Source organism: Caretta caretta, chromosome 12, assembly GCF_965140235.1.
Source record: "Caretta caretta isolate rCarCar2 chromosome 12, rCarCar1.hap1, whole genome shotgun sequence".
In the NCBI taxonomy this organism is placed as follows: Eukaryota; Metazoa; Chordata; order Testudines; family Cheloniidae; genus Caretta; species Caretta caretta.
This window is the reverse complement of record NC_134217.1, coordinates 25924667-25943857: the sequence shown is the minus strand read 5'-3', so window position 1 is coordinate 25943857 and position 19191 is coordinate 25924667. Positions and strand designations below refer to the sequence as shown.

The 19191-nt window shown below is 40.9% G+C and overlaps 1 protein-coding gene across 3 annotated transcripts in view; it reads right to left on the bottom strand.

Annotated features, from left to right (window-relative positions):
• CDH16 (cadherin 16) overlaps window positions 1-18869 on the bottom strand; it is a 52850-nt gene extending 33981 nt beyond the window's left edge. Inside the window, exons 1-6 of one of the 3 annotated variants that reach the window (XM_075118421.1) lie at window positions 18816-18869; window positions 14215-14301; window positions 11510-11650; window positions 9445-9583; window positions 5841-5999; window positions 2035-2231 (exon numbers count right to left, since the gene is read on the bottom strand). In XM_075118421.1, coding sequence (XP_074974522.1) covers window positions 2035-2231; window positions 5841-5999; window positions 9445-9583; window positions 11510-11650; window positions 14215-14301; window positions 18816-18860 — 768 coding nt within the window. In that variant the 5' untranslated portion in view covers window positions 18861-18869. Of the gene's footprint in view, window positions 1-2034; window positions 2232-5840; window positions 6000-8272; window positions 8295-9444; window positions 9584-11509; window positions 11651-14214; window positions 14302-18815 lie in introns of those variants that run through there. The other 2 variants (XM_075118422.1, XM_075118423.1) reach the window with 2 other exon arrangements.
• Between the last annotated feature and the right edge of the window lie 322 nt (window positions 18870-19191).

The window sequence follows — 19191 nt, the reverse complement described above, 5'->3', positions numbered from 1 at the left end:
TCTGGAATTACCAGTTCAGCACCTTTCTTTAAAATTATGTTCATTTTTTAAAAGGCAGTCATAGGAGGTGTAACAAGCAGCATTGCACTGATACCTAGACAACATGTAGTATCTGTCTTTAAAGCAGCTGTAGTTAAAAACCATGCCCAGGTACTTTGCCACAAGAGATTTTAAGAACAATTTATATTATATGAAAGTGTTGTATAGATGTAGTCTGCTGGCTACAGCATGGTTCTGGGAATCAAGAGAACTGGGCTCAGTACTGTCAGATTATCGTATGGCCTTTGGCAAGTCACTCAGGGCCTGATTTTTCAAGGCTGAGCAGCTCCCATTGACTTTAATTAGGTTTATGAGTCTTCATCATGTCTAAAAATCAGGCCTTCCCTAGCCCCTATGCCTCTATTATTGTGAAATAGGCATAGTAGTTGCCTACCTGCCCTTTGGAGTGCTGCAAGGCTTAAATACTTAATGTTTGTAAGTGTGCTTTGAGATCCTTCAGTGACATGCACTATAAGGTCATATTGGTGTTAGTCAGGCTGCAGACAAGAGATGGCAAATGTCCACTGTACCCCAATCAACATTTATATAAATTAAATTCAAAAGGCTAATAGTGCTTTGATCACTGGATGCTAAAAATAACTGAAATTCTTTGAAAACTTTTGGACAGGTTTCCTTGTAGTTCTATGGTATAATCTGTACATCCTCTCAAGCCAAAGCAAAATCAAATCAGCGTAAGATTTACCTGGCATCCTTTAGCAGACTGAAAGTTAAATCACTTCAGATTGATTTAAATCCAAAATTAAATTACTAGAGCTAAAAAGATCTGCAATATCATACCAGCAAAAAGTGATAAACAGTCTTAGGCCAGATATTATAAGGGAAAGTGGACAAGCAAACTCAGAACAATTTTTTACTGTTGCCACAGAAATGTTGTAGCTAAAAACACTTTTGTTTAGACTGCACAGCCCTGGTAAAATATTACCTGTCAGTTGTTTTTACAAGCATAAACCCTTTCAGCTCCATGGGTGCAGAACAGTTCCTAACAAGGAGAAAGTGGAATGGTAACTCTTAGAAACGGGATGTGTGTAATGCTTTATCAAGTCTCAAAATAACAGGGGAGAAGCCATTATGGAGGCCTTATTCTAATTTAAACATCCATTTATTTATGCTAGCACTAATGTTTCTTGGATGACTTTGTTTAGATTTCATGCTTCTTAGCCCGTATGACTCTATAAACTATGTACATGGAGTTTTGTGGCAGAAAGCTCCCTTACTGCATTTCTTGACTAACCACCAGAGGCGAGTGGGAGAGACAGTGCAGTCTGTGAGCAGTGTTTAAAATAAGAATGTTATTTTAAGCAACTTTTTTTACCCTCTTCTTCTGTTCATTCCTGAGGGATTCCCTTCAGAGTTCCAGTAAACAGAGCAACAGCAGGTTTCTGTCCGTACATTACACAGCAACAGTGCTGCATTTCTAGCATTGCTGGAATGGGGAGAGCTTTACAGGAAATCAGGCAGGTTTGGATGAAGAAAGTTGGGGCAATCCAACAGTGATATCAGCTATTGTGTGTGTAGAGGTATGAATGGCAAACACTGGTGTTGAGCTTTGACACTTTGATAAATAGATATGGCAGTCTGAAAAACCAATGGGTGTTTAATACTATGGCATGGAGGAAGCACACATCCATCAGTCATCACTTTAAGATCACAGAATAACCCTTTTCAGTACTATACTCCCAATTAAACTCAGCCTGCTGCCATTCTGGTTTACTTTGGCTTTTTAGATTTCTGACCATAACAATACTTTCATAAGGAAGCTACACTCCATGGCTGCAGTCTGTAAGTACACATGTAAGTAGTAATATTGAGTTTAATGGGACTATTCATATACCCAAGGTTGCTCACATGCATAAGAGTTTGTAGGATCAAAGTCTATCCTACTAATTCAGGAGAGCTCTCAGAAATAGTTCTAAGGGGTGTGATGTTAATTCAGCCAAGTAACATGAATTTGAAAAATCTGCTCCCTTGACTCACCTTTGAAATTTTCTTTGGATAAGTCACATTTAGGTGTTCTTGAAGGAGAACGGGACTTGGGGTTATCCAGGTGTTCTCCACAACTGCAATTTCAATGTTCGCTAATGCACGATATCCCAGAGACTGATTTCCCAGGTCTTTGACTTGCACAACTAGTTTATAATTGCTGACCTGGGATGAGTCTAGCAAAGAGCTACCTGCAAATAAAGAGAATCTTGTCAAAGACATCTTTATATCCTTCATCAGAAACATGAAAACTGGACAGGGGACATGAAAACTGTCCCCTCTTCTTTGGTAGGTTAGGCCAAACGATTAGGCCAGTTAGTTTGCAGTGGGGGTCGGGATTTCGTGACTTTCTATATCCCTCCCCCCATAACTCACAGAACACTAACTTCAGCTTCGCCATTCCCACAAAGTCAGGGGTAGAAGTGCCACCTCTGCTTCCCCTGCAGGTGGTAAGCGGTAAGTACACTGTATCCCTGATAGCTTTTGTTGCTGGTAGTGGTGGGATACTTTCTGTTAAATCTTCTCTCAGAGGTGGTTTCTGCTGCTGAAAGCCACAGGAAGCTGTACTGCCTGGGGCAGACCATCCAAGAGCCGCAGACTGTAGAAGAACCTGCCAAGGGAGGGAGATGATGCATTTGAACTCCCTGGGGAGGGATGTGGCAGGGAGGTAGGTGACAGGGAAAAATGAGAGTTGGAGCCAGGGAAGAATTCAAGGTGACTCACCTATTCTGCTCAGGGCCGGGCCTAATTTCCATCTAAATTTTCCATCACTTACCTGCAATGTGTTCCACAAATTTCCCATGACAGACTGACGGTGCCGTGTGCGATGTAGCACATGACTTCATCCCATTGCAGAAAGTCAGGGTAAAAGGCTTCCAGTGGCTCTCATTAGGACTATCCTGTTCCCGGTCACTAGGGCCCATTCACCCAGTGCTGCCACATCTTGAGCTATGTTGGGTCCTAGGGCCTTTGGCCCCCACCATCCATTGGTGTGATGTTTGCTGCTCACACTCTAGTGCTGAAAGGGGTTGATGCCAATTTGCTTCATGCTGACCAACAGCTTTGTGGGGGAATAACTTCAGGATGTTTCTCACTATAGTGCAGCCCTGGCTGGAGTGTGTCACACGTTTCCCCCCATTATTCTTCTTTAAAAGAAAACCACCATTTCCTCCTTCCCTAACTCCCTTCACACACCCACACTCCAGATCCGAACCCATCTGTTATTACCTTACCACCATCCCAGTCTATGTGCAAATGAGTCTCCCTTGCTGGGGTGGCAGGGAAGTATGGAGCAGGTAGGGGAGGAGAAGTTCACACATTGACTTTTGGGCCTTTTAGTAGAGGCCGGCTTTGCACGGGCCCCCAGATTTACTTTAAACAGCCCTTCCTGCCCTACAACTCTGTCAAGTTGGACATGAGGGTCTAAACCCACAAGTGATCCCAACCAAAACCAGCCAATACTTGAAAGGGCTGCCCCTGAGTGCTTGAGTGAAGCAGGCTGTGACTCCAAGGAGCAGGACTGTTAGGGGTCCTGGGGAGAGGCAGAGGCAGCACCTTGCCCCACACCAGAGGCCCTAAGGCTTATCTCAGGTTGCTTTTTCAGTAGGAAAAAGAATAGGACCAGGAGTCAAATAAATAAATAAAATGGAAGTCTGGGTTCCTCAGCCTGCTTCCCCTGGTCTCTGTTTAAGGTGGCTGTGTTCCATAACTAAACTCTTTTTAGCACAATAAAAGTCAATTCCCTATAAAATGTATTTCAGACACTTTGGGAACAGTGCTTGAATAGATACCTCCATATGGCTCTCAGCCTCAGTTCAGCTGACCCTGCCTCATTATGGGTTTGCTGCTGGACTCAATACGCACATTTTGATTAGTCTAATTAAAACAGAGCTCAGACATAAGTCAAGCAAACAAATCTCCATGGTTGGTCTCTATGTTTCCTGACTGCCCCTGTGACCTTTAGCTTTGATCTAAGATGCAGACAAGAGCTCTCCTCAGAGATGACCCCTCACTATTTTTCAAGGCAGCTCTTGAACCCCAGTCTCATGGAAACAGAGCTACTATCTAGCCTTGGGTTTGCTTTCAAGTGCACTTTACATACAGTAGCAACTCCTGTCTAGCATTTGAAAATGTAAAACTAAAAGTAATAAGTACAACTAGGGCCTGGTTTTCAGACCTAGGTCTTGCATTTGAACACCTAAACGATGTGCATTCACTGTACTACTTCAGTAACGCCGTGCACAAATGACCAGCTATTGCAGCTTCTTAAGCAGTTCTGATGCAAACATTTGTATGTGTTGTTGAAACAATTGTACCTTTGCTCATGCAGGCCTCTGTAAATCTGGCCCGACGATCTCTTTCTTATTTTTGTTATTTTCTACTTGCTGCTATATTTATTCCTGTATTTTGAGGGAATTTTGCTCTATAATAAGCTATCTTCATACTTTAATTAAAATCATGGAAATAGTCTCTTTGGTTAGACAATATTCTACAACACATGGCAGTTAGAAAAAAAAAGGAAAGTCTAAGCCAGCAGGACCTGCTAAGAGTAATATCCTTTGAAACCACACAAGGAGATTCCTTCTTCAGCTGTTGTAGCATGGAATGAAAAAACTTTAAAGCTAGGTATTCTGATGTGGGGGAGCAGTAGACATTTAACCTATTAAGGACTTCTCTTTGCCAACATTTAATATTATTCCATTTTCTTCTAGGCTTTTTACAAGAGTTATTTTTCTCTTAAGCCATTTGGTTCCCCACTCCCCATTGATATCAAATAATAGGTTAGGTACAATTTGTGCCATGAATCAAATTATGGGTTTAAAAAAGCTGTAAAGATTGATTTAATCCCCTCTCCATTTGTGTTGACTTAATTTAGCTGCACTTTCCTGATTTTTCTGACTGTTACATTCACATGGGCTTAGTCTTTGTAGCCTGTTTCATCCAGTTCATGATGACTGCTGGTATGTGCACAAAGTGAATTTCTAAAGGACCGTTCATTGCACTACAAAACCAAGAGTACAGCCTGTCATTACCGGTCATGCAGTATGTGGGTGTACACAAAGCAACTGGCTGTATTTTTCAAGGATAACAATGTTTAAGTGCTCAGCTGTATTTTATAATCTGCAGCTTCAGAAAAATCTAGTACAAAATAAAACCTGGTTCCATGCAGAAAGCATTTTAATCACAAGCCAGGTAGAAATCTGTGTGATTAAATAGTTTCGTACAGTACGGCAATATCTCTGGGTAGTCTGGTGGCACAGTTGAAAGGCAACTGGAAGCCAAAAGCAGGGATTCCACCCAGGATAGTAGATGATCTACTCAATTTGGAGGTTATGATGAAGTGATACTAAAATGAGTAATGTGATCGGATTAGATTGGCATTATTTAGATGATTTAAAAATCTGAATCAGAGTTTTGGCAGCGACTCTTGGAAGGGGCTTCCCTACTTTGTCAAAGGTAGTGGAAGCTCGTGGAAATGTAATATATAAAAATTTTACAAGGAGTTCCATCATGGAGTGGATATTGCACTCTGTTACTTTTCCATTGTGTAGAAATTTGACTATCCAGAAGCCTTATCAGCGGCGTGAGTTATGTGTGAAATAGCCTTGCATATCCAATGAGGCTTTCCAGTCTATTGGTACATAAACAATGTAGGTGCCGGCTCTCAAAAGGAGTGCCTGCTTGCTTTCCACATGTATGCACACAAAAGGAGGCAACTGACCTCGGGCCCTTCAACCTTAAGGACCGGAATTATTCAGACACTTCAATACAAAGGACAAAGCTACCCAGCGGTATCTTACCTTCTGCAGATAATGAAATACCCCCTGTCCTTGAATCTACCTGGAACATATTCTCTGAGGGTTGGCTTGGAGTCTGAGTGAGGATTTTATACCGTAGATCAGCATTTGGTGTGGAAGGGTCATCCAAGTCAATAGCACTGACACTCATGAAAGACGTTCCTGGATTTAGAAAGATCACAGATTGGGTTTGGTGGCACAAAGGTTTATCTAAAACAACATTTTAATTCAACATGAAAAATGCTTTCTATCGCAGAATTTCAATTCTCCTTCCTTAGCTTGACTCTTCCCATCTATAACCAATTTAACTGTGTTGTGACTATAGACATTTTATACATGAATTACTTTTTTTTCATGTGAAGGCGACAGCGTAAGTATAGTGTGTGCAACTTCCCCTCCGTTGCTTTATTTAACCTGGCTTTGGGTATTCACGCTAGTATAATAATTTCTTTTGTAAACTTACATCAATTAAGATTTTAAATCCCATGGATCCTTCAGATGGCTACCATATATGAGCTGGAATAATAAATGATTTGCAGTTGTGTAGCACCTTCTACACAAGGCACTTGGAGTGCTGTACAACCAATGAGTTAAACCTCACAACATTCCTTAGGATCCCTGTTTTACAGGTTCTGTGTTTCCAGCCCACACTGTAGTTGGTGTTTTTCTTAAAGCACCGACCCCTGGAAGCGTTTGATCAGGTGAGACTCTGAGCTTTTAGTGGGGAAAAAATAAAATGTCTAGCATGCATGGTGGCCAAGACAAGTTTGAAAATGTGACCTAAGTGCACCCTAAAGGCTCAGAAACTGGAAGGCAAATATAACCCTGCACACACCCAGTATTATTATTTATTATTATTTTATTTTTAATCTTTTGATTTTTAAGACAATCGCATTCTTTTTGAGGCCTGACTCAAAAACACCAGAGCTGACTATCTTTAAGCAGTGGTCAAACTAGAGCCAAGTTCTGCCCTAGTTTTACCCCTTGTGTAAGTGGGGTAATACAGAGAGTGGAGAGCAGGAATTGGTTCATGGATTATACAATCAGTATTCATAAAGTGCTGATGTCACACTGTCATCACAGTCATTTGGCGGGTTAACAAACACAGACAGACATTGACAGAGACCCAACCTCCTGCCCACTGACCTAGCTCCCTTCCTGGATAAGTCATAATGATGGTCCAATAATGTCTTTAAGGATCATTCCCGGGGATGAGCGGTGCGAGCTATCTGACTCTATACTTCTGCTATGTTCCTGTTACCGTGTAGTGGGGGAAACTATAGTAGCATAAGGGTTAACAGTTGGACTAATAAAAATGAGAAAGTAGAACCAGGAAAGTGCTGTTTGGTTAAATGCCAGTAATGCATTCGGATTGCAGTAGTTTAGTTCTCTGCCTGTTTTCCTCAGTCCTCAGTTTTTGTGACAAATTGTAGCATATGACAAGTACCCATTAAAACTCATTTAGTCTTCACACTATGAAACCTGTTACTGCGGCATGAGATTGCTTCCATGTCTCTCGCAATCATATGGAAATGCACTCCAAACTTTTTATAACATTCTACAATACAAAGAATGCTGCTGTCAAGAATCCACTCCTGGGATATGATACAAAGCAACACAACCAAAGCAACCCAAATGAATGCATTGAGGAAGCTGTCACACTTAAGGCAACTACAGATTTAAGACAAAGAAATTATATTATTAATTAAGGGCCTTATTCTCCTCTTATTTACACCTGCTTTACAGCAATATAAGCCAATGGAGTTCAATGGAGCTACAGCTGATTTTCAGTAGTGTAAGTACCACTGCCTCTTAGCTGGTGTCCTGACTGACACCTGTATTAGCATAAAATGCTGCCTTTCTTAGATGGGAGCTTTTTTACACCCCCTTTGCTCTCAATTTGCAGGGGGTAAAGTCAGTGGAGAACCACCTCAGTGTTTACCCTAGATCCTCTTATGGTATGTTAGGCAAGGATGAGCGGTGTTTTTTAAAACATGTTACCAAACACCCTTTTAAACTTTACTGTAGAAAGGACAAGGTGTATTTTAACACACATTAGCAGATAGAAGCGACCCATAAACTCCCCCTTTGGGGTTCACCTCAACCGGCTAACGTTAAAATACAACTTGCCCTGTCACCACTTGAAGCTTAAAATTTAATTTTTTTTAAAAAAATCTTCTCAAGACCAATCCTTATGCACCGAGGAGCCAGAACCATAAGTTAAAGTAGGGTGGGGGTTACTCCTACTTTGGCCTCAGTAGAGTGAATGTAGGTAGTGCTAAGGGAGTCTGTTCGTGTAAGGGGAACTCACTTACTCATCTTTTCTGATCTTGGCCCTCTCTGTGGTACTGGGCGAGCAATTTAGGCCTAAGTGTTCAGAAGTGTCCACTAATGTTGGATACCTCAGTTCAAGGTGCCTGATCTGGGACACTTACCCACTGTGTCTTGGTTTCACTCAGCTCTTCCACAGGGGAGTTGTGAGGTTTAATGTTTGCGAAGCACGTTGAGATCATCAGTTGAGAGGCTGTAAGCACAAAGTACCTCAACGTCTACCACAAGGTATCACAGCTCATGAGATGTCCCAGTGCAACTTGCATGTACTCAGTGGAGATGCTGAGCCAAGGTGGGGTTGCACTAGTGTCTATGAGAGCTGAGTTTGGCCCCTGTTTCATAGAATCATAGAAATTTAGGGCTAGAAGGAACTTCAAGAGGTCATCTAGTCCAGCCCCTTGTCATCTCATGCCATCATGATGTATCTCTTGGAAGATATCTCATTTCACTGAGGTGCCTGACTTTGGAGGAAGTAAATTTTCAGGAAACCTTTCTCTGTGTTTCTGATAGTGTAGATCACATTAAAAGGTCTTTGTTGACACGAGGAGTTAGATGCATAGGCAGATTAAGTTGATGGCTTAACCATGTCAAACTTTCTGACTCCCTGCAGGAAAGCCCTAAAATTACCTTGGGTTCCATTTTAAAAATGTTCTCTTTATGACTTTATGCTCAGCTAGACAATAACGTTTGTTGTTTAAAAATACGTTGTGAAGTTTATCTATAAAACTAATGATAGAACAGTCTAGCTTCTAAGATAGGCTCCTTTTAGCCTGCTTATCTCCTCCCTGACATTTCACTACTGAGCATCAGTGATCAGGAAGCTTTGTACTGACATCTGAAAGCAACTACACAGCAGCCCTGTGCAAAAGGCTATGGAACAAGCAGTCATGTGGTTTCTATATTTTCTCTCTTGTTTACTGCATATATATCGGCCAAATGGCAAATAAAAAGAATGTGCTAATCCCAAAGAGAAAGGCACTTAGCTTCTCACATCCACACGTATGGTTATGGTTATCTCTAAGGAGGGAAGCCATTTTGTACTTGTTCATTTTCCCTCTAGCTCCCTCGTCCTCAGAGAGCAGATAATCTCTGAGTTGTTTCTAATACAAACATGATACAATTTATATAAATGGATGGTCTTAAAAATGGAACATTTCATCAAATGTACCAAGATTAGCACATGCAGTGTATAAAGACCTTGGCATGAGTCAAGTGGCGGAGGAAAGTAACAATGAAACAGATCTTAACAGAAAGGAGTCAGGGAGGTCACTGTTACCTTGCTTTGTCCCTTTGCTAAGAATTCCAGGGAACATATCCTCAGTCAAGACTGGCATGTTGTCATTTTCATCTTTTACTGCTATTGTTATGGTTACAGGGTTAAAAACCAGCTGCTTCTCTTCATCTTTTACAGTCATCTGATTTTAAAAGAACACGTACTTCAATAGTACTCATTTGCACATGCTGCCTTTTAAGGTTAGTGTGAGGGTATGTGTACTGTTTCTGTAAATCTGTAACGTGAAGCCAAGAGGGAGGGGTGCTGAGGAAGGTTCTAGGCAGAAGCAGTGGGAAACTACAGTAGGTTTATTTAAAGTTCCTTGTTCAGTGTTAGAAGAAAGTTGTGATTCTTTACTGTTGTCACATGACAGTAAGATTAATATACCCTGTGTATACACCAGCCAGCTATGATTTCTTAGTGACAAATGTGATGCTCATTGTGGCCACCTCTGACTTCATTGCAGCAATGGGGATTGGACCGAAATACTCCTGCACTGAAGGCACAGGCTACTAGCACTTGAACTGAAGGAGAATCTCCATTAGCTGTTAGCAGTATGGGGTCTATGACACTCAGACCAGTTCTCATTCTATCCAGTAGAGGGCAATACTCAAAATGCAACAGAAAGAAACAAAACATAACATAGAGGTTTATATGATAAAGAATGGTGACCTCTGGCTCAGTGCTGACATAGACAATATGCCTCTGGAGGCTGTGGGGAGAGGTTGATCGGAGACAGCTGCTGTACTTCTTTTTGTGAGGATGCAGTATACACTGCTCTTCTGTTGACTTAGGTCCCCAGCCAGTGCAGAAGGGGAAGGGGAGCACGGCCTTGCCTTCACTCCATGCGCCCCAGGCCTTTCAAGGTATTTTGCACCACTGTCACTAGTGCTAACAGCCCCTCAGGAAGCACAAGTTTGGGGACTGTGGTTGTCCCTGACTAGGTGAACAATGGGAGAGAGTTCCTTGCACCCTCTTCTGCACCCAGACAGGGCTAGCCACAATCTGGCCCTGTGGGTTGTCCAGAAAGAAGGCTGTGTGGACAGACATCCTGATATCTGTATTAAATGGCATTCCCATTTCATATGCAGAAAACAGCCCAGCTCTTTTACTGCTGGGCAGTCTATTGAAATGATTGTCTAACTTCAGCTTGTCACAAATACACATTTACATCACCAAACCCCTGCGTGGGAAAAAGTACATTCTCTGCCCTACAGAAAACAGGCTTATGCATCAGCCACACTGGGAGGTGGTCTCTGGATCAGGGTTGAGGGATTAGAACAGCAGTGAGGGATGTTAGATACTTTTGATGAATCTGAAGAAGGATAAATAAAAACTCATGTTAGGAGCACAGCACATGTTAGAGAGAAGGGGATTGGGCCAGGAAGAACCAGCTGGAAGCAGCCCAGATGGTTTCTTAGGAAAGGCTAGATATGGTGCTGAGCTACTGTAACTTCTGTAGAACTCAGTGGAGGTTGTCAGTTCTCAACAGGTGCTCAGTAACCCACCAGATCTGGCCCAAACAGCTGTAAAAGGTGGTACAAAGTAAACTCATTGCGCCAGTAATAAATGTATTAATGCACAGTGCGCTAATGCAGTTTTGTAAGGCTCAGTGTGTAAACGGACTCTGTACATAAGCTTTACTTTGTGTAAATGCTGAATCAATTGGAGCAGACTAGATTTAATGCATTTATTCTGTAAATGGATTCAAAGAAGAGTGACAGACCCTCATGGAGTCAGAAACAAGGAGGACACAGTCTCGGCCCCCAAGTCCAGGGCCATTAGTTATTTAATTCAAATTTAGGCACCTAAATGAATGGCCTAAATGATTTCAGAGGGGCTGAGAGCACCCATAGCTTCTGTTTATTTCCATGGGAGTTTGCCAATGTAAGGGCTGAATAAAAACTGAGGGAAGGTCTTAGGAATTTGTCCTTGAGTTTTTTCCTTTTGGTGTCTGGCAATATTTACTGCCAACAGAACAAATGGCATTAATGGTATTAGACAGCTGGGGGATGTGTAGTAGGGCAGTGAGATGAGATGGGGCTTGTGCCATTGGAATGTGCCATACCTGAAGGGTGTAGAAAGCTTGTTTCTCCCGGTCCAGCGGTCTATTGACGTACAGAATGCCAGACTCTGGATCTATTCCAAATAGGCCTTCTTCATTTCCAGCCAACTGAATGTCAACCTGGCCATTGAGCGTGATGTTTATCTGAAGTTGGAAATCAGGTAATCAAGGGAGTATTTTAGTGCAAAGCAAAAGGGGAGAAAACATTTTACTCCTAATAGATGCATCTTATTTTCCATTTGGGGTTCACAGATACTAATACTCAAACCGTGATGCCTGCCATTTTTAATAGCTGGCCACCAAGGGCCATTAATTCTTCTTAGTTCATGCTCAGATTCCACGGATACTCATGGAAGTTCACCACTCCACATGGCCCAAACAGCACAACACATCTGTGGGGCAGGCAGAAGTTGGGGAGGTCTTTTACCACTGGATACCAGGAGAGTATTGTCATCCGGAAGTGACATTTGTATCTGGGAGAGTTTTGAATCCCCAGGTTCCACTTTCAAAATGGGAGGCTGTGGTGAGCTAGCAAGTCGGAAAGGCAGAGGGGCACACTGGGGAATGATGCAAATGAAGAAGGCTCTGCTCTTCTGACAGGGGAGCTCTTGTGTAGCCCAACACTCGACATGTATCCAGGAATGGCCTTCCCCACCATGGACCCAGAGCAATCCTCATTTGCAAATTCACACTAGTCAGATGGGGATTCTGGCTGGGGGACGATGTTAAACAGTTGCATGGTTTTAAATTAATATTTGTTTTTAATTTCTTTTGCTTTTTGGCTCCTGTTCTGGTACTACTACAAATTCTTATTCTTTATATAGAGCTGCACATGGACATGGCACTGTGCAACAGCTGATCTGTGTCGAACAAATAAACCCCTGTCTCAAGAAGAAGAAGAATATCTAGCTCTTATATAGCACTTTTCATCCATAGATCTCAAAATGCAGGGCTTAAAATCTGAAGATACAAACAAGAATAATACACAGATAAACCCAGAGTCCAGTCACTAAGGGCCTCATTCTTTCTTTACTTACTCAGGCAAAACATCCAGTGACTTTAGGGGACATTTTGCCTAAGTAGGAAATTCAGGATTAGCTCGAATGCTTCAAGAAACAAGTACATTTTGTAAGTTTTTTCAAGGAGGAGGCATCTTGACACACAATAAGATAATGAGTTTATTATTCTCTAATTATTCTGATAAAAATTGGGGGACAGATTTTCAGTCTTCAAAAATATGCCTACAAATATTTGCAGGCATATCCATTTGCATGCATAAAACTTGAATTTGCACACACAACTGGACAGTTGTGCACTCAGACAGCCCCATGACCATTACATGTTGCACATGCAAGGCTTATTTTTTCAGGCCCTCTGAAAATATGACCCTTAATATTTTTATTTTTAAAAATGTCTCTGTCCCTGGCACCAATCCATGTGTCCATGCCCTTAGAAGGTACTAGCTCTGGAAAGTGGTACTGCTGTTACTATCGACAAAGTAGTTCTTTGTCACCAAAGATTCAGGCCTGGAAATACCCATATTTTTGTGCTGATACTGGCTTTATCTTTACTGACTATCAAAGCTGACTTTAAAGCATCCTAGTTGGTGGTGCAGAGAACAGCAGCCATAAAATGGCTTGAAGTCAATTTAAGTACAGACTGAGTCACAGAAAACACTTATTAAATGGCAGATGGTGCTTGTGACTATGAAAGAAAATGCTATTCTAACAGAGATCAATTATTGAATTCAAACAGGTTATTATGAATTTAAAAAAAAAACAAATGCAACTATCAGTGATAGTTTCTGGTCCTGTTTTGTTTCAGTAAAGCGCTCTCTGACTTTTGTGTTAAAATTACTTAGCTTTTTATTTTCTTACAGTTTTGTCTTTTCCCCATTTCTAGGGAATGACTTTTTGGAATCCATTAATCAGAAGAATATCTATATGGCATTGGATTATTTAAAATACACATTTAACCTGAGTGACTACAGTAAATGGTGTTTACTTACAGATTCGGGTCAGCGTTTTTTATCTTCATCAAACATTATGCAAGCTTTCAACCCCTTGTTTTTTAGTTGAAACATTTTCAGTTTTTTATTTTTTGCTAAAAATTTAGACATTTCCATGGGAAATTTTAACATTTTTTTTCATAAAATTAACAACAAAAAAATAGAAAATTTCTATTATTGAGTTCTCTGCTCTTTAGGCAAATTAAAATTTCCCTTTTATTGTTCACATTGAACTCCCAATTTCAAACCACTTCACTAACACAAGACATGGCTGAAATAGTTAATCACTATGGAGCAAAAAACAGATTGCCAAAAACAAATATATTCAATTCAATATATATTTATATCATGACAATGGCTGTCTCCTGTGTTTCCTGGATACTCTGAGGATGGAAGAGAGCTAGTAGGGATTAGAAAGCAGACAGAAAACAAAGAGTTAAATTGACTTTTCTATATATAGCAAAAAAGTTCTATTATACAATGGCCCATTGGTAGAGGGCATAGTAGTCTGACTCTCCTCTTCGTCATGCCAGTTTTGCCCCGGCATGACTCCATTAATTTTGGTGGAGGTACTCCAGATTTTCACCAATGAACATGAGGATCAGGCCAATGAAATCTTGATTAGGTCTTTAGCTCAAGTTTAAAGTATTTTACCATTTGTCACCTTGTTGGTTGTATAAAACAGTATTTAGATTCCTACCTTCTTCAGATACAGTGGGAATGAACCACCATAATTTTCAGGTACCTCAATGTGTTCTTCACTGCCAGTGGGAAAACAGTGGAAAACCTGTGAAAGAGGATTTAGCCTCTTAGTTTTGTCAAAAGCAAATGAAAATATTTCTTAATTTAATTTTTCTCCTGACAACATGTCCCTTGCTTTAAGATCATGGCCCAGATTCTGATCTCATTGATACCAATGTGACTCCATAGAAGTTAGTGGAGTTACTCTGGATTTACACCAGTGTAAAGAGATTAGTATGGGGTTCAGTGTCCTCAGTGAGAATAAATGTGAATGCAGTGTCTGTAAGGTGTTACTCTAATCCGTCTCTGCTCATAAGAGATGTGAAGCTGATATGGAAATGGCAATCATTTTGCTATAAGTTAACAAACTAAATAGACCAGCCTATTACATATCCATCTTCCTTTATGGTCACTGTCAGCGGCCTGACACAGAACAGCTAGTCTCAGCCAAGGTTCAACCTGCTTCTAGCAGCAAGTAGGATAAGGTAGTAGGTTCTCATATAGGACCTGATTTTGAAAGGTGCTGAGAGCCCACAACTTCCATTGAAATCAGTGGAGCTGTGTGCTCTCAACACCTCTTAGTATTAGCTTTTGGTCACTATGATCCTAGCTCCCTAGCCTGACAACAGAACCAGAAACTGCTTCTCTCCCCCTCCCCTGCCCTTAAAGTGGTAGCTTGCAATTGCAACACAGTCCTCAATATACCACAATAAATGTTTTGAAGACCTCTTCATTGTCAGAGCTGTCAGCTATCATGATGATGAATATAATGCCTAGATTGACAGATGTCAGAGTAGCCTTGTACACGACTTTTCCTTTGTTGTATTTTACAGACTTCTTGGATTCCATCTTATATAAAATGCAAAACAGGAAAACTCTGAATATGGCTATAAACACACCTTGCTCAGTCTGTTTAGTTAATATGATGTCATCAGAACTCCTTGCTATGCATAGCATTGTTTCTCAGTACTGGTGTAGCAGTGTCTTCAGTATAAAATTTCTCTGTGAAATTGGGTCCATATGTGTGTTTTATAATCTGTGTGTGTGTGTACATAGAGTATATGCCATCCTACAGAAACTGAAATCACAAGTAACACCCTTTTATTTGTTTGATAATTAGAATTAACAAATTATATATGCAATAGAAACTGAGAAAGGAATATACACTATTACTGCTCATTATTCTAATACAGAGATATAAAAGGTATAGCCAAATCTTGAATCTCAGAGAACTGTATTGTAATGTACACTGCTACTCTAATGGATGGTGAATGTATTACAAAAAAATCCAAAAAAGTACAAATGATTCACAGAACAGTAATATAAAAAAATCCTCATCTAAATTATGAGAGGGAAAGAAAGCCTTGAGTAGGCAGGGACCACTCTTATAACCCTTCACAAACACACAGAACATTTCCTGCTGAATACAGGAGTACTAATAACTAGAGATGGGGAGAAGTCACCAAGCATGTGTCTCTTTGGTACTAATATCTAGATATCAATACCTAACATCAAGAGATGTCAGTGAAGTAAATATTCTTCCATTGGAAGTGCATGTGTGTGTGTGTGTGAGTGTGAGAGAGAGAATATGTTTTGTCAGTATGTGTGTAAGAGAGATTTATTTTAACCTCTATAAGCTCTGTCAAGGTTCCTCCCCCACTCTGAACTCTAGGGTACAGATGTGGGGACCTGCATGAAAAACCTCCTAAGCTTATCTTTACCAGCTTAGGTCAAAACTTCCCCAAGGTACAAAATATTCCACCCCTCGTCCTTGGACTGGCCACTACCACCACCAAACTAATACTGGTTACTGGGGAAGAGCTGTTTGGACGCATCTTTCCCCCCAAAATACTTCCCAAAACCTTGCACCCCACTTCCTGGACAAGGTTTGGTAAAAAGCCTCACCAATTTGCCTCGGTGACTACAGACCCAGACCCTTGGATCTTAAGAACAATGAACAATCCTCCCAACACTTGCACCCCCCCTTTCCTGGGAAATGTTGGATAAAAAGCCTCACCAATTTGCATAGGTGACCACAGACCCAAACCCTTGGATCTGAGAACAATGAAAAAGCATTCAGTTTTTTACAAGAAGACTTTTAATAAAAAATAGAAGTAAATAGAAATAAAGAAATCCCCCCTGTAAAATCAGGATGGTAGATATCTTACAGGGTAATTAGATTCAAAAACATAGAGAACCCCTCTAGGCAAAACCTTGTTACAAAAAAGATACATAGACAGAAATAGTTATTCTATTCAGCACAATTCTTTTCTCAGCCATTTAAAGAAATCATAATCTAACACATACCTAGCTAGATTACTTACTAAAAGTTCTAAGACTCCATTCCTGTTCTGTCCCTGGCAAAAGCAGCATACAGACAGACACAGACCCTTTGTTTCTCTCCCTCCTCCCAGCTTTTGAAAGTATCTTGTCTCCTCACTGGTCATTTTGGTCAGGTGCCAGCGAGGTTACCTTTAGCTTCTTAACCCTTTACAGGTGAGAGGAGCTTTCCCCTGGCCAGGAGGGATTTCAAAGGGGTTTACCCTTCCCTTTATATTTATGACAGCTCTACATCATTAACCTCCTGCAGTGTTTCGTACTTGTGTCCATACTTCTCTACTCTTGTTGTGTCATTTCCCTTATCAACTTGTTCTCTTTCTACATAATTATAGAACAGATGCATTAGTAAGTGCACCTTGGTCAAATGCATTATGGATTTATTGTGTTCAAAGCATTCATAATCATATTTAGCTCCTCTGCTCATGATGTATACACGTGTGGCAGTTCACAATATGCTTCAGGAATAGGTTCAAATTAAACTTCTTCCCATGCCCCACAAATAGTGTTTGCAAAGCTAAGGGTTCTTCCGAGCCAGTAATATGGGGAGATTTGTGTCATAATATCATGGGCCAAACAACATCACATCACAATACAGCACTGTAACATTATGGTTGCTAACCCCAAATTCATGGAAGTTTGGGTTCAGTTTGCTATTGTTTAGAACTCAGCCTGTTCTGGTGAGACTGGATTCCAGTCCTTCCCAAACCATCCACCTGGCCATAACCAACTTCATGAGTTGGTAAATGTGGCAATGATGAGGAGCTATGGCTTCAGCATTTGTAGGCATGGATAAGAGTTGTGTTGGAAGATGTGTTCGGTAGGCTTCACAATTAGGACTTTTTTTTTTGTTACAGATACTGCTGCATATCCAGAACTAAGCTCTCTGGGTCACATCTTCTGCTGCATTGCATCTTGTGTATGTAATACCGACACACCCCTGTTGTCAGTGGGTGGGTAGCATTTTACACACCCCTGTTGTCAGTGGGCAGGACCTCTGGAACTAAATGCGTGAGCTAAAAGCCATATGGCTGTTAGCTAAGGCTGTAGAAGAGACTCATTAATCTCTCTCTCTCTAAGTGGTCTCATTGTCATAGGTGGGACAGAATGCCACACTCTGGAGGTGTGTGGGTTACATACTTCCCCTAGCTGAGGAAGCACATGCCGAGCTTCAGAGACTTCCCAGTTGAAATCCCAGACAAGCCCCCACTTGTAATACCAACAGACCCCAGTCATCGTCAGGTGGGATCGAACCTGGGCCCTCTAAGCTAAATGCATGAGCCTCTACTGCATGGGCTAAAAGCCATGTGCCTGATAGCTAAGGCTGTAGAGCAGACTCATTAATCTCTCTGTCTCTTTCTAAGTGATCTTGGTGCCACTAGATGGGACAAAACTCCACACCCAGGAGGCGTGAGGGTTACATGTAGCCATTTACACCTGAGTGCAGTATTTCTGATTTGGTAGCATTTTACACCCACTTTGTACAATGGCTTCACTAGGTGCATGACAGTGAAGAATCAGGCCCTGCACACTTCATCTGATCTAACTTACCTCAGTGTAAACTTGACTGAGTGGGTAGCTCCTAACTGAGACCTGATTCAGCAAGATTGTTAAGTATGTGTTTAACTTTAAGCACATGAATAGGGGGACTAGTCATGTGGGACAGCTCCTGTACTTAAAGTTAGTCATATGCTTAAGATTTTGCTGCACTGGGGCCTTACATTGGTAAGCAAGGTCAGAATCAGCCCCAATAGGTGTTGCCGAGCCACAAATGTCTCTAGACCCAGTAATAAAGAATCTAATTTCTGTTTCTTCTCTTATTAAAAGGCACAGCCCAGATTTATGGCATAAGAAATCTACCCTGCACTTTGCATCATAGGAGTTTAGAAACAATGGGGAGTGGATGGGTGGGGAATTACAAAATTGTTCTTAAAGCTAAAAGTTGTTGTTTTATTTAATTGATGTATATAAATGTTAATTTTGGAGTTTAATATTGCTTTCCTCTTTGTCCTTAAGAACTATATCCGATACTTTATGATAGAATATTGTATTAGTTTACATTCATTCTGTTATAAGTGCCTTTTATTGTCTGACTTCTAGGTTATTTAGTATATGGAGTCTTGCAGTACGTACCATAGTAAAGTTATTAACATAAGCAATGCATGAATGTTCATAGAAACCTAATATGCAATACAAGCACGACGTGTAAAATATATCACTCACTTGAATAATGGAAGAGCAGACAATCAGTAGCCAGACAGGAAACATGCATTTAGACACCCTAAAGTGAAATGAAAGAAACCACATGAGTTGGAATTCACTTAAGAAACAATCTTTTTTCCCCCCTGACTTAAATTCTCTGTTTTGCCTCTGCAATCACATAGCAAGATAAAATTGATATGGTGAAACATGGTTATAATACATATCTGAGCCCGTTTGAAATAAAGTCAGGGACCTAGAAATACACAGGACCTGACCGGGAAATATGTAGATTGCATAGCATCTAATGTAGAACTGGCAGATGTTTCTAATGTAATAGAAGGTACTATATGATACAGCTGGTCACCCCCATTTTTGAAGTTATGTATTAGATCTATCT